We start from the raw sequence: 14,605 nt of genomic DNA on the forward strand, positions 1-14,605 counted from the left end.
TGTCGTTGGAACTATTGTAATCTTGGTATTCAAGCATATGATCCTTTGAAATTGAGAATATAAATGCTGAGCGAGGAAGAGCGTACATGTTGGCAATAAGATATCGAAGTACATAGTATGCATGATAGCTTATACCTTGTAGAAGCAGTATGCATGGTAGAAGCCTAGCAATATCATCCGTTAGTAGTTTAAAAAAAGCGATGAACACAAAGGGATTACTCACTGGCAGCCTCCTTCTCTTCCTCTGTCATATTTAAAGCACCAGTCGTGCGGTCTCTAACGCCCATCCTCTCACTTAGCGGGCCGAGCTCCGGATGATTCTTCTCATCCTCCCAGATATCCAAAAATGGCTTGCGGTATTGTAGTTCCAGGTTGTAATCCTCGGTCAAGCTGAGTGAAAGGTTAGTTATGAATGGTAAATGCGACGATCGCCGACACTTACGCTCGGAATGCCTCCCATGGGACAACATATTCGGGAACTTCTTCCACTGCCTCCTTCATGAAGTAACTGTACTTCCACCCGAAAGGCGGCCGGAAGACTCCATCCTCGGGGGTTGGACCAGGGAACTGAACGCGGTAGATATCGTTGCCCCATTGAGCCCGCTCATCTTCCTCGACTTCGCCATCCTCGGGGCCTTCCGGTTCAGCAGGTTTGGCAGCCTCGCGCGCCTTGCGCTCCTTGTGGAAGGCAGACACCCGGCTTGTAATGACGTCCGAGTTAGGACAAACACCAAGGAAACGGCCGCCTTTCTTCAAGCAACCCGCCACATTGCTGAGCATTTGGCGTGTCTTCTCCTCAGTCTCAAAGGCATAGTGAATGGCAAACATAGATGTGACGACGTCAAAGCCGCCACCGCCGTAGCGAGACGCCATGATGGAACCACCGGGGCCTGCATTGGCATCAATACCAACCCGCTGGACGATGTCGATATCGCCCAGCCACTCGCCAAAGCAGTCTTTCGGGTAGAACTCGGCATGGAAAATCGGCTGGGGAGGTCGACGGCCACGTTGACCGCGGCCCGAGCGCATCTGATCGTACCGACCCCGAGCCTGCTCAATCGAGATATTGGCAGGGTCAAGACCGACATAAAGATCAACCGCCTGAGGCGCCAGCTGCCACTTGCCCAGATCGCCACCCTTACCACAGCCCAGATCGAGCACAAGAAGCTTTTGATCGGCAGAGGGCGGCGGCCCTTGGCTATCATCCGCCCAGTCCTTGCTATCCTCGAATCGCGCGACAAATGTCTCATCGGGAGAGAACTTCTGTATCAGAGAACTTTTCACCCAGTTGTTGAAGCTTCGTAGCCCCTTGATCTTGCTCTCTGTCTTCCGCCACTCGCGGCCTCTCTCAGGAACCGCGTTGTAGTGTTGTCGGACCACGTCCGTGACGCCGCGCATCTGAGAGTTGCGCATAGCCTCTTCCTGTTCTGCACGCTCACGCTCCTCCTGTTTGCGTCGTAGTGTTTCACGGTCTAGGAGACCCTGTCGTGCTCCGCCACCCGGTCTCTTGCGTTGACGCGGTGCATCGGGGGAAGGAGAACGGCGTGGTTGTAGTGGCGATCGAGAGCGTCGGTCTTCGCGTGGTGGAGCGCCGCCGGGACTGCGGGAGCGGTTGCGTCGTGAAAACACTGATGGCGGAGTTCGGCCTCGTTTTCGGAGGGCTTGGTGTCTCTCTTGGAGCCTCTTGCGCTTGGATGCTGCGCTTGATAGTTGGTTCGATCCATCTGCCGCACCGTCTCCTTCGATGCTTCTGTGTCTGCTGGTATCTGATGGAGGGTTGCTGGTATTCGTACGGACAGGTGAGCGGGGGGTGGAGCGCCCAGTAGCTCCATGATGAGCTCCGTCTCCATTGGGATGATCCATGGCGACGTGGTTAGAGTTGTGGACTCGTCAAAGAAGTGATGCGGGAGAACAATGGTCGCGAAGACCTGGGAGGAAAGAAGGAAACGTGTATGTGTAAATTAGAATAATGTCCGAAGAAATGGAGATTTTTAAGCTGGTTTCATAGAAACGATGCCTCCAGAGTTGTGGAAGTCAGAGTTATATCAGAGCAATGGCCAGCTGGGGTCCGAAGAAAGTCCAATGAGCTCCGGATCTCGGCCAATCAGAGCGATCCAATCCAACCCTAATTCCCATTCATCTGTCTACGTTCTCTCAATGAATTCTTAATATTACAGTGTCTAGGTATGAATATGAGATGGATGTATTCTTATCATTGTGAAGTGTCATGTCTCACAATGACAGTAAATCGAAGCTATCTGAAAAAAGAAATCCAGCCGCTGAAAGATGCACTTTGACCCTCTTCATAAAACCCGCGCTCCCAATTAATGTAATATTGAACCAGAATGAAGAGCAGAATGCAAGATCATTGAGGCAAGACGGCTTTCCGTTTTGGCGACTTGGCCGTCAAAACCTGTCTTACTCGTCGAATTCTCGCCCACCACTCGCGATCTGCTTTCTTTTTCGCATCCGCGTTTTCTTCTTCGCCTGCCGTCTCGGTTGGTGTCCCTACGTCCGTCCGCAATGTATCGGTGGAGGCCATACTGCGGACTCTCCGGCGGTGTTTAACCTTGACGGCCTCGGCGACAACCTGCCACCCAGCGCGTAGTTCCGCCAAGTTCTCGTTGGGCCGGCCAGTGCCGCTTTGGGCTACCTTGTCAATCCAGGGACAATACTCCATGTGCTCACCAGCTACATCGAGGGAAGTGTAGACGGTCACGTCTCCGTTTTCTTTGGGTTTGTACATCCATAATCCCAGGCGACGGAAACACGCACCACACCCGACTAATCCGGCAGCTCCATCGGAGGCGGTATCCCAGCCGAGCGATGCCAGCGCCAGTGCAACTCGATTAACAGCTTTAGGTGTTTCTGTTGAGTCTCGGTTGTCGGCGTTTGCAGGCTGCGTCTCTCCGTTGGTGGATGCAGCAGCTTTCTCGGCCTCTTTAAACCATTCATCGGGAAGTCCTTTGATAAGTACATCGAGGTCAAGCCCTTCCGGAATTTGAATGATATCATCAGCTGGTAGTTTATCGCCCATCTTCGAGACGTTTGTATATCGCTCGTGAAGTCCCGATAGGGCAGCATCATAATTGGTCATAGGGAGATGTTGGATAGTGGCTAATCTGATGTTAGGCATGGGACAAAATGCATGCAATTTCAAGATCAAACTCACCATCGCAGCTCTTGTTTCGCCAGGGGCAGTTTTCGCCGTGAGCACTACTTAGCATTTTCGCATACTCATCCACCAGCCTCGCGCCTGTAGATGGAGGTTAGCATATAACCCCATTCAGTTCGACCAGCAATCTATAGTGGCGAAACACTCACGGACTTCCTTCCGCTCCTCTACCTTCTCAATGTCAAAACCATCGAGCTCGTCGATTTCGTCGGGAAGCTTCACAACAACTGCACCGCCACACTCGCTCACACAGGTGACGCGCATAACATCCGTACATATCCAGCCACGCTTCGCCCATTGTACTTCGTTGATAGGAGACGGCTTTGACATCCATCGGTCAACACGGCGGAAGGTCTCTAACCGCTCGAGGAAACGTTCACGGTCCCAAGGGACAAAGCTTGGGCGCTTATTCGAATTTGCGGAGGCTATTCGGTGTGCTGGTCGTGAGATCTTGTGGATTGAGTTGCGCACCGCCGTGAGCTCCGAAGGGTCGGCACTGGCCAAGCGTACTTTCTTGATCGATAAGTTGGCGGAGAGACGGTCTTGAGCCGTCGTGGGCGTCGCAGGGGCTGGTTTAGGCGCGTTGTCGGAGGTAAGAGGCTTGGATATTGATTCGAGAACGCGGTGAAACTTCCGCTTCTTTGACTCCAGAGCGTAGGACATATTGGCGCGACTCTGGGAAGCAAGTCAAGTGGTGCGGATCAATACAATGCGGATGGTTGGAGCTGCGGCGATCATAACGCCCGAAGTGTATCCGCCTGAGGCATCAACATCGATACTGCATACATGGATAGTCACGTTCAATTCTAAATCATGCCATATAGAAGCTAGTATTCTCTCAATTGGCAATTTAATTCTACTGTCAACTATTGTGCACTGTTGACAGTGCTATTCCACTCCGACAAATGCTCCACTGCTGATTGGCCAAGGCATTCCGCAACATCGTACAATCCCCGAACTTCACCAACTTTCTTCTTTCACTCATCCGCCTGAACTATGGCTTCCCTGGGGAGCTCTCTGTCGCTATGGCGGAGCGCCGCGCCTCGTTTAGCCAAGGACTTCTTCACATCCCAATGCCTCCCAAATCAGGGATACGCAGCCAGATCGATCCGCCAATTTGGTGCCTTGCAGTTCCGTCAACCAAGCAAGATTCAATCCACGCTTCTGAACAATAAGAAATTTTTCACCTCCAGTCTCAAGCGTTCAAATACTGCACCCGCCGTTGCAGAGGCGGTCCAAGAGGGCGGCGCCAAAGCCAAATCGAGCTTCCCCAAAATTAGCGACAAGACCGTTGCCTACTGGCTTCTAGGCAGCGCGGCCAGCGTTTTTGGAATTGTGGTCTTCGGTGGCTTGACACGTTTGACAGAATCAGGGTACGTGGGCTAGGCTGCTTTGGTCTTCACAAAAAGTGAGCTTCGGATGCTAACGGGACAAATTTTTGGCACAGATTGAGCATCACCGAATGGCGACCTGTTACTGGTTCCCTCCCCCCAATGAACGCGGAACACTGGGAGGATGAGTTCGCAAAGTACCGCGCATCTCCCGAATTTCAATTGCTTAACCCCAACATGACCCTATCCGAGTTCAAGTCGATCTACTATATGGAATGGATTCACCGGCTCTGGGGCCGGTTTGTCGGAATCTCATTTGTTCTACCTGCAGTATACTTCGTCGCTCGAAAGAAGGTCTCCACGCCCATGGCATGGCGTCTCTTCGGAATTGCTGGTCTTATTGGTTTCCAGGGTTTCCTCGGCTGGTGGATGGTCAAGTCTGGCTTGAAGGATGATCTCTTTGCTCCGGGCAGTCACCCTCGAGTGAGCCAATATCGTCTGACTGCTCACTTGGGCGCTGCTTTCGTTTGCTACGTTGCGATGCTGTGGAACGGTCTTGCTATTTTGCGGTCCAACCGGTTGATGGCCGACCCAGCTGCTGGAATTAGCCAACTGAATGCGCTGCGCGACCCGAAGCTGGCCTTCTTCCGCCGCTCAGTCGCTGGTATTGCTCTTTTGGTCTTTACGACTGTCATTTCAGGCGGTCTCGTCGCTGGTCTTGATGCTGGCCTTATCTACAACGAGTTCCCGTGGATGGGCAAAGGACTAGCACCTCCAAAGGAGGAGCTTTTCGATGCCCGCTACTCCCGCCACGAAGACCGATCCGATCTTTGGTGGCGCAACATGCTTGAGAATCCTTCTCTTGTTCAACTTGACCACCGCATGCTCGCAATGACCACCTTCACCACCATTTGCGCGTTGATGGCTTACACCCGCCGCTCCCCCACCATGAAGCGCTTCCTGCCGGCACCTGCTAGAAAGGGCGTCCACGGTGTGTTCGCGTTCGCCTGTTGCCAAGTCGGACTCGGTATTACCACTCTTCTCTACCTCGTTCCTACGCCGCTTGCCTCCGCCCACCAGGCTGGCAGTTTGTTCCTCCTGACCTGGGTCATGGTTTTGGGCAGCCGAGTCTGGCACCCGTCGCGTACAGCTAAGCTTTTGCAGATGGCTGCGAAGGCTCGATCCCAGCAGCTTTCTGGCGCTGCTGCCTCTGCTGTGAAGAGAGTGTAATAACCTTGCCTCTCGAGTGTATGAATATGTCGGCCAGGGTTGATTGTGACAGTCAATGCCCTTTGTGATTGATACCATCTCCATTCATCGGTTGACTCGAGCGCTTCTCGAGTCTTGTTGTATAAATAGCATTACTACTCATCCATTGTAAAATTACATTTTGAACTAAAACAAAATTCATTGCTTGATTTACCTAAGTCAGAATCGATATCCCAAAAGCGCGCCAATCTGTCCCTTCTTTTTCTGCTTTTCTTCTTCTTTCTCACTTTCATACTTCTTTCTCCTCATCATCCATGTCTTCACACTTGTTTCCCACCATTTTCTGACATTTTTCAGATCTCAGTGATACTTCCTTGCTCTGATCTGTCTGCTCAAATCCACAGCCACTTACTCCGCCATCTTGGTAGAAGGCCTCGCAGCACGCGCAGGGTTCCGTCGAGTTATGACATACCCAATAGGCAGACCGTCCTCACCAATAGGGATATCAGACTCATCCTGAGGCCACTCCTCATCTCCAACAACCGACATCGTCATATCAGAATCAGTAGACAAAGCATCTCCCTGATGCTTCAAGACTCGGCTACGCAGAGGAGCCACTTTCTGTCCACTTGCAGAACCTTTCACCTCTCCGGTGGTAGTAGGCATTCCGGTTCCGGCTCCGTTACTGAAAGATCCAAGATCCAGCAAGGTTTGCGCAGCCCTGACTTCAGCAATTGACTTGGAAGGTCGGCGATCTTGAGTCCCATCTACCGGTGGGGAAGATACCGGCATATCGCCGCCGCCCTCGGGGACATGAGTAGCTCCAAACGAGGCGTGTGTTCTGTCTCCGTTTCGGTCGGTCAGACACTTGCGGCAGACTTGCCAGCCGCAGTTCTGGCAGCGGGACATGCCGTTCTTGTTGCGCTTGTTGCATACATCGCACTTCGCGGTGTGGGCTGCCACTTCTGAGAAGTGGACGCCGACTCGTCGTCTCTGGGCTCGGTGGTTTGCGGCTGCGTCGCGGTTGATTCTTTGGCGGTTGATCTGCTTGTTTGGTGGTACCCGGTTTCTCGGGATTGGTCGAGGCGCGTTGGGGGAGATCTTCTCCGGGGTTGATGACACCTGCGTGCTTGGAGATAGGGTCTCGCGGAGGGCCGTCTGTGCGGAGCTAAGAGTTGACTGCGTCGGGGTCGGGGATGTCTGAAGTACCTGGGTTTCCTTCGGGCGTAGAGCGAGTCCAGGGAGTTGAGGGATTTGAGGGACGAGATGGTGCTCTGTGGGATGGGCTTGTTAGCTGTGTTTTCGTGCAGAAATGTGGGTTTTTTTCCTCTCTTCCTTACCTCTATCCACGTTCACGTTGGGTTGAAGAACCCCAGCAGAGATCTGTTGTTCGTCAGCTATACATAATACTCCCTGTGTCGTATATCTAGCATTTTGCACGCACATCTTGGTAGGTAAATCCGGGCTCTCGAAACGCCTGACTAGATATTAGAATGATATCTCGAGGGAGAGACGGATGGATACAAACATTCTGGCTGGGGTCAGGCGGGACAAGCCATCCATTAGCTGGATAGGGTGGATACGGGTTGGGAAGGGTATTGATATCCTGGGGCGAAGACGAGGGTCTGTTGCCTATTCCATCGTACATGTTGTTAGAAACATGTGAGCAAGGCTGGTTGCGCCTGTTGGCTTCGACAGACTCGTCCAGCTCTCGAAAAGATGGGAGACTCAGGTCTGGGATGCGAGGGAGAGGCATGGTATGATGACCCATGGTTCCAACAGAGCTGTACTCGATGGTACTTGATGATATCTGAAGTATTGCGCAAAATGGAAAGAAGACGATGGGGGATGTAAATGGAAATGAAAATGGATATGTGGTGGGTGTAGATAAAAGGCTTGGGGTTGATGAATGTTCTCAGATGCAAGTTGTATTGGGCATTGTTAAATACAGTCTCATGGGATCGGATGATGGTTTAAGGAGACTGCCGTTTAAAGGCAAGCAAACAGATCGTAACCCTCGAAAATATAGCAGAGATATACTTGATTAAATGGATCAATCTCTGGTCAACCTCATTAGGGCTAACTATCAGTGACTCCATGGCTTGCCTTCTGGCGAAGAGATATTTGCTCTACATTAATATCAACCGATTTCAAATTGAAATACAACGGATATTGTTCGAAATTGGATTGTATCGCCTAGATATTCTTGAGAACCCATTTTATCTGTGTTTGTCAAACCCCAAGACGCATTACACACCCATAGCTCGCCGTCCTCTTCTCGGAAGATCATGTTATTTTATTCATTTGTGGGCTGTATAGTCATGGTCAGTGATATCGGCTCGTGGAAATTTGCTGATATTAATAACATACGGATTCCTTCCTCGGGACTGGGCTCAATACCGGCGACTTCGGCAGCAGTCTTCGGCTCGGCGGAGGTCTTGTCTTCCTTCATCATGGGGAAGGTCAACACTTCCTTGATGCTGTAGTTGTCGGTAAGGAACATGACCAGGCGGTCAATGCCCATACCCCAGCCACCAGTCGGGGGCAGGCCGTACTCGAGGGATTGGCAGAAGTTCTCGTCAATCACCTGAGCCTCGTCATCACCCTGCTCCTTCTGGTTGGCTTGCTCCTCAAAGCGCATACGCTGGTCGAATGGATCGTTCAACTCAGTGTAAGCATTTGTGATCTCCTTGGTGCTATAATTTAGTTAGCTAAAATCCTCTCAAAGCTCATTGGCCAATTCTGGACAAAGCAGTTTTTGGTAGGTGATATCTGGCTGAGAACTTACCAAACAAAGGCTTCGAAACGCTCACAAAGACCGGTAATGTGGCGGTGTTTCTTGGCCAGTGGCGACATCATCTGGGGGTGACCAGTGATGAAAGTGGGGTTGATGCAAGTGCTCTCAATGAACTCACCCACAAGTTTGTCAAGCATGCGGGCGTTGGTCTGAGGAGGCGAGCAATCCACGTTCATCTTCTTCAGAACACGCTTGAGGAATTCATTGGTCTCCGCTGTGTGGAGCTGGTCACCAGGAGGGAACTTTTCACCGCAGGCCTCCTCCAAAGCAGGCATCATCTCCACTCGCCGCCAGGGAGCCTTCCAGTTGACGTTGTAGGTCTCGCCCGATTGAGTGTGGAATACTGTCTCATAACCGCCGGTCACATGCTTGACCAAACCCGAAACAAGGTCTTCGGTCGTTTCCATCAGGTCGTACACATCAGCATAAGCCTGATAAAACTCGCAGGTAGTGAACTCGGGGTTGTGAGTAAGGTCAATTCCCTCATTGCGAAACTGTCTGCCTACTTCCATTACTCGATTCAGACCACCAACAACCAGCATCTTGAGGTAGAGCTCCGGGGCGACACGCATGAAGAGGTTCATGTCATGCTCATTATGGTGGGTAACGAAGGGCTTAGCCGTAGCGCCACCAGCAATAGCGTTCATCATAGGAGTTTCAACCTCAATGAAATCACGCTTTTCAAAGTAATTGCGAATGTAGGAAACAATCTTAGATCGAGTAATAAGGACATCACGTGATCGCTCGTTCATAATGAGATCCAGGTAGCGCTGGCGGAAACGCTGCTCTTTGTCCTGGAAGCCGTAGTGCTCCGAAGGAATGGCGTGCAGGCAAGGGGTCAGGAGGACCACTTCAGTGGCGAAGATAGAAAGTTCACCATCGTCACGGTTCTTAGGGTTGGTTCGACCAGGGAAACCGACGATGCCCACAATATCACCTCTACGAAGGTGCTCGTGCTGCTCCTCGAAGGGCTTTCCGGTGGCAGATTGTGCTTGGCACATTACCTGGACCTTGACACCCTCTGAGCGGATGTCGTAGAAGTTCAGCTTGTTACCAGAGGTACGCTTGGTATAGATACGGCCAGCAACGCGAACGGTAACATCGGGCTTCTGCTCGCCCTTCTGGAGACCATCATACTCCTTGACAAAGTTGCGGAGATCAGTGTCGACGTGGAACTTGTGGGGGTAGGGATCCGGCTGCTTGGTTTCGCGCAGCTTGTTGATCTTCTTGCAACGAATCTCGAAGTATTGCTGGAATGACGTATTAATTAGCTTCAGAGGGAACTGGGCTTGATTCAATCGCAAGAGCACTAACGTTGGGAGTCAAGTTGGCCTCCTCTTCCTCGGCGGATGACTTCTTTTCGGCCTTGGGGGGAGCAGCGGCCTCCTTCTCCTTCTTCTTGGCATCCTTCTCACGCTGCTTCTGGCGTCTCTTCAATTCAGTCTTGGAGACTTTCTCGCCGGTGACCTCGTCAAGAAGAAGGTTGGCAATGGAGGCGGTAGCCTCTTGAACAGGGTTGGAATCCGCCATGATGTGTGGTTACGGAGAACAAAAAGTGGGATGGTGGGATGGTGGGATGAGGGACTGGAATTTTTGGGCGGGATCGGCATGGCGTGTGATTGGTCGATTTCTTACAACTCCCAACTCTCATGACTCATTCTTAAATTCACCCGACTCGTTCATAGATGGCAATGGGATATTTAGTAAATGATATCTTTACTCAAAATTATGTTCTACTGGCCGGACGCTATACTTCTTGTCCGTTGTTGAGCATAGTTCGCGGATACTAAATGGATATGTAGGGTTTAGGGCACGGAGAGATATACATCGGCGTGCTCCCCAAGAATTGTAACCTCCTATAGCATTATATTAGAGGCTGAAGCCAATTAGATCACCATATTCCACTTCAAGGCTAACATAGTAGGGATAGCCTGGCCACAACCTTGAGTAGTCGCCACAGCCTTTTTGCTTGGTACATATGTAGGCGACACCACTGTCCATCATCGAATCACCAATAGCAACACGTGCCTGCGTTACGGTGGTATACTTCTTGTAGTGACTATTTGTATTTAAATGGACAGAGCGTTTAGTCTAGAGCTAATGCGCAGTCAGGGAGTCGTTATTTTGACTTGTTAGGGCTAGCGTAGCTGACTCAATATCCAGGCGTATCTACATACCCTTTACTTTGGGGTGAGACGTTCCAGTACAGCCAGTAGAAAGCCCAAGTTAGTTTAGAGTATTCTCGCTGAATTGCTGGGCACCCCCGGCACTACCAAACCGGCACAGAAAATATGCTGTTTGTTCGAAACACATGGGACAGGAAGGTCCCATCTATAGTTAACGAGGACATATTAATGACTCACACCTACTTGTGGTCGAGACATAGACTAAGCGCCATGAAGTGGAAAAAGGTAGATGAATGTGCCCCGAAGATGTCATAATTCTTACTACATATATTCCTCCAAGTATTCGTTGCCTAGCGACTGCAAGTGCTTCCTCGTGTCATATACTGCCACTCGAACCTGTATAAATCCAAATTGTAGAGATCTGGCGCGGGGAAAACAGTGATACATGTCTCCGGAAGAAGGGCCATAATCAGTAGCACCTGGTAGACACAACGTAGTGTCCACTATCTTCCATCTCTTCTTGTACCCATCGTGTACGCGAAGATCTCTGTCGTCCTTTCTTTTTCCTGTCATTTACCATTTTCGAGTTATTCTTTTGCTTGCTTCTTTTTACTATCCTTATCACCCTTTTGTTTCCATACGAACCCCCCTTGTTCTTCATCATCTTCGTTCATTCACCTATCTCCTCGACCTCGACCGCGCCCTTCTCCTCCTATCTGTCAACACTAGCCCATTCCTGTCTGCAAATTTTGCCACTTGTCCATCCCTTTGGCCCCTGGTATGCCTCATCTGCAGAGGCCTTTACTCTTTCAGCCAACGTTGTCTTGAAAATCACGCTTGTCTCTGACTCGTGCGACGTTCATATCTTCTGCTTTGCTTATCTGTGCCTTTGGGTATGTCTCACTTTGCCTCATTCTACTGCCAGTGACCTCCGGCTCCACTTGGTGTCTCTTGTCTTTATGTGGCTAACAATCACTGCTGCAGACTTGACCACCCACTATGGGAGGCTTGTATGATCGAGTTCCGAAGTCGGAACCCAGTCCAGCAATGGGTGAGCCTGGTCTCTTCTGACAAGAAAGACTCTTCCTGCTAACTAGTCTCTGTCTTCTTCTAGCTGGATTAGCTGTTTCAATGCCGGCGTCTCATGGCCTACCTGATACGACCTCCACTCAGCCAATCCCCGGCTCCTCTCTTGATAACTTGACAATGGACATGAAGAACCTTGTGAAAAAGATCCAAGATCTCAGTCATTTGGGTATTGAGGACAGCAAGATTATGCTTCCAAAAATATGTGTCGTCGGTGACCAGAGCACTGGGAAAAGCTCCCTTATCGAGGGTATTTCCGAGATCAAGGTGCCTAGAGCCGAAGGAACCTGCACTCGATGCCCCCTGGAGATAAATCTTTCTGAAAGCGACGAAAGCTGGAAATGTGTGATTCATTTATCACGTCGTTACATCTTCGATCCGTCGAAGCGCTCAAAGATGCCTAAGAAATCAGAGCCACTAGGACCATGGATTGCCCTTGGTGGACAGGATGATGAGCATTTCATCACATTGGAAAACAAACAAGATGTCAAAAACGCTATCTGGTGCGCCCAGTTGGCTATATTGAACCCCAGCACCGACTCACAGGATTTTGTCCCCGGGTCTACCGACATGGCACAGACACCGCAAGTTAAGTTTTCCCCCAATGCCGTGCGCCTGGATATCTCCGGTTCCGGACTACCCAATTTGTCATTCTACGATCTGCCGGGAGTGATTAGCCAAGCAGAACAAGATAACGAAAGGTACCTCGTGAACCTTGTCGAGAACCTTGTCAAGGATTATGTTTCTCAAGAGCATTGTATCGTACTCCTCACACTGCCCATGACAGATGATGCGACAAATTCCAGTGCTGCCCGTCTTGTCCGCGATATCAAGGGCGCAAAGGAACGCACCCTTGGAGTATTGACGAAACCCGATCGTCGGCCCTCTGATGAAGCATTCGACCAATGGCATGAAATTCTGGATGGAAGCAAATTCAAACTCGGACACGGTTATTATGTCATTCGAAACAATCCCGATCCACTTGTCAGTCATGCCCAAGCTAGGAAGGAGGAAGAGATGTTCTTCGGTTCTTCCCTGTGGACAAGAGATCTTGCAGCCTTAGAAGACCGCTTCGGCACCCGACAACTTCAAACGGCATTGTCAGACCTTTTGATGCGCCAAATCCTAGGATCTTTGCCCTCCATCATTGCCCAAATCGATGAGAAGTCGAAGGCCATTGATGCAGAACTCAAAACCCTACCCAATCCTCCAACCGAAGATGTGCAGCGGATCCTTTGGGGTAAAACTTCGGATCTTGAACGGAAGATCCATGAGCTTTTCGATGGAACCCCCAGTATCGAGAACGGATCTTCCCAGCGAAAGCCGCTGCAAGAGCAGTGGAACAAAATTGTGATGGATCTCCAAACCGCACTTGCAAAGACGCGCCCCATCTTGGACGTTGCTGCGCAGAAGGACCTTGAAGACTTGGCTGAAGTTGTGGACTCAGATTGTGAGATGAAGATCGTGGGCGTCAACACGTCAACCCCAAAGAAAAGAAAGTCGCCAGCGAACGGTACTCCCACATCGGAACCGGCAACTCCGAGAAGGACTGTCTACAGCACTTCACACTTCGAAGGGTTGAAGTCTGCAAGAATTAGTTTGAAACAGCTCACTGAGCTCAAGATTCGCTCCAACACAGTTGGTGTCCCCAACCAGCTCGATCCGCGCGCAATTGAAAACCTGAATAAACGGAGCGTTGATCATTGGGAAAGGCTCATGGATATCTTCCTGAAGGCTACGCATAGCCTTGTTCACAGCATGCTATGTGAAGCTCTCGAAGAGGAGTTTGCCCAATACCACCAAACTGGGTTGTATCAGGAGCTCAAGAGAATCCTGAAAGAATTTATGAGCAAGCTTCGCCAAGTTCACTTGCAGGTGACGAGGGACTTCTGCAAGTCCGAGCGCGAGATACCGTTTACAATGGCACAAGGCCAGCACCAGGTATTGATGCAGCATGCCTCGAATGTGCTGAGAGCTCGTCGATTCAATGCTCGAGCCAATTGCTGGCTTAAAATCCGGGGCCATGATATGAACGACGAGCGGATTCCCGAGAAGATCAAGAAAATTCAACCGGAACAACTTGGTCCTGACAGATACTGCCAAGAACTTGACATGATGGCCGTAAGTTTTGTGGGGGAGATTTTTTTGACATTCACTAATTGTGATCATAGAGCTCGCTGGCTTACTACGATATCGCATCGTCTCGTTTCCTGGATGTCTTGTGTCAGTCTACGCATATGAAGTTGTTCCGGGCTTGCCGTGCAAGTCTCGTCAATACACTTCGTGACGACCTGGAGATCTTCGGTGATAATGGTGAGCATACATTTACCTGTGTCGAATACGAAGTTGGAAAATGTTGCTAATAGGTACCTTAGGTCGTGCCCGCTGCCTTGACCTCATGACTGAGGACCCCGAGCGGCAGCATCGCCGCGCTCAGTTATTGAAGGAGCGAGAGAAGTTTAGCAAAGCCCAAGAGTGGCTGGACTCTGTCCGGGATTCAGATGTGGAAATGGAAGACTCTGACCACACTGCTTTTCCAGACATTAAAGAGGACTGGTAGGTTAAACTTGTCGTCTCCTGGGATCCTTGTAATTTTGCTACTTACATTGGTGTCGATTGAGCCAAATGTGGGCTTGAAGTGGTTGTTCTCAGGGTTTGCATGTGAACTTCAATGATGTTTTTGAGCGTGATGGAGTGATGGAGATATGGATCAAATGGGAAATTGTAACAACGAAAAATAAAACCAAATAAATAGCCAAGCAAAATACAAAAACAATGTTCAGATTAACATCAATTGACAACAATCTATATACTGAAGCAGGCGGTTTATGCAAGCTAGCCCGCGGCCATTCGTCAGCAACAATGTATTTCAACTACGTTC

General features: G+C 50.3%; 6 protein-coding genes across 6 annotated transcripts; 2 read left to right on the plus strand and 4 right to left on the minus strand.

Annotated features, from left to right (window-relative positions):
• Positions 1 to 215: 215 nt before the first annotated feature.
• Positions 216 to 1,863, minus strand: abd1 (mRNA (guanine-N7)-methyltransferase; the record flags this gene model as incomplete). The annotated part of the gene is made up of 2 exons (XM_061211988.1): positions 216 to 390; positions 443 to 1,863. The coding sequence occupies 2 exons, from the start codon at positions 1,861 to 1,863 to the stop codon at positions 216 to 218; spliced, it is 1,596 nt and encodes a 531-aa protein (XP_061071214.1).
• A 502-nt stretch (positions 1,864 to 2,365) lies between these two features.
• N7525_001637 (uncharacterized protein) lies at positions 2,366 to 3,838 on the minus strand (the record flags this gene model as incomplete). The annotated part of the gene is made up of 3 exons (XM_002557709.2): positions 2,366 to 3,117; positions 3,173 to 3,256; positions 3,325 to 3,838. The coding sequence occupies 3 exons, from the start codon at positions 3,836 to 3,838 to the stop codon at positions 2,366 to 2,368; spliced, it is 1,350 nt and encodes a 449-aa protein (XP_002557755.2).
• A 333-nt stretch (positions 3,839 to 4,171) lies between these two features.
• cox15 (cytochrome c oxidase assembly protein cox15) lies at positions 4,172 to 5,736 on the plus strand (the record flags this gene model as incomplete). The annotated part of the gene is made up of 2 exons (XM_002557708.1): positions 4,172 to 4,548; positions 4,623 to 5,736. The coding sequence occupies 2 exons, from the start codon at positions 4,172 to 4,174 to the stop codon at positions 5,734 to 5,736; spliced, it is 1,491 nt and encodes a 496-aa protein (XP_002557754.1).
• A 393-nt stretch (positions 5,737 to 6,129) lies between these two features.
• On the minus strand, positions 6,130 to 7,486 carry N7525_001639 (uncharacterized protein; the record flags this gene model as incomplete). Its single annotated transcript, XM_002557707.2, has 3 exons — positions 6,130 to 6,989; positions 7,056 to 7,098; positions 7,160 to 7,486. Coding segments are annotated over 3 exons (1,230 nt in total), but the record flags the coding sequence as incomplete, so codon positions are not given.
• A 529-nt stretch (positions 7,487 to 8,015) lies between these two features.
• On the minus strand, positions 8,016 to 10,042 carry N7525_001640 (lysine--tRNA ligase KRS1; the record flags this gene model as incomplete). The annotated part of the gene is made up of 4 exons (XM_061211989.1): positions 8,016 to 8,026; positions 8,086 to 8,411; positions 8,504 to 9,762; positions 9,827 to 10,042. The coding sequence occupies 4 exons, from the start codon at positions 10,040 to 10,042 to the stop codon at positions 8,016 to 8,018; spliced, it is 1,812 nt and encodes a 603-aa protein (XP_061071215.1).
• A 1,595-nt stretch (positions 10,043 to 11,637) lies between these two features.
• On the plus strand, positions 11,638 to 14,284 carry N7525_001641 (putative dynamin GTPase; the record flags this gene model as incomplete). The annotated part of the gene is made up of 4 exons (XM_061211990.1): positions 11,638 to 11,689; positions 11,753 to 13,845; positions 13,896 to 14,037; positions 14,100 to 14,284. 4 exons carry the CDS (start codon positions 11,638 to 11,640, stop codon positions 14,282 to 14,284), a joined length of 2,472 nt encoding a protein of 823 aa, XP_061071216.1.
• Positions 14,285 to 14,605: the final 321 nt, after the last annotated feature.

Source organism: Penicillium rubens, assembly GCF_028828025.1.
Source record: "Penicillium rubens strain IBT 27055 chromosome Unknown utg000001l_segment0_segment0, whole genome shotgun sequence".
In the NCBI taxonomy this organism is placed as follows: domain Eukaryota; kingdom Fungi; phylum Ascomycota; class Eurotiomycetes; order Eurotiales; family Aspergillaceae; genus Penicillium; species Penicillium rubens.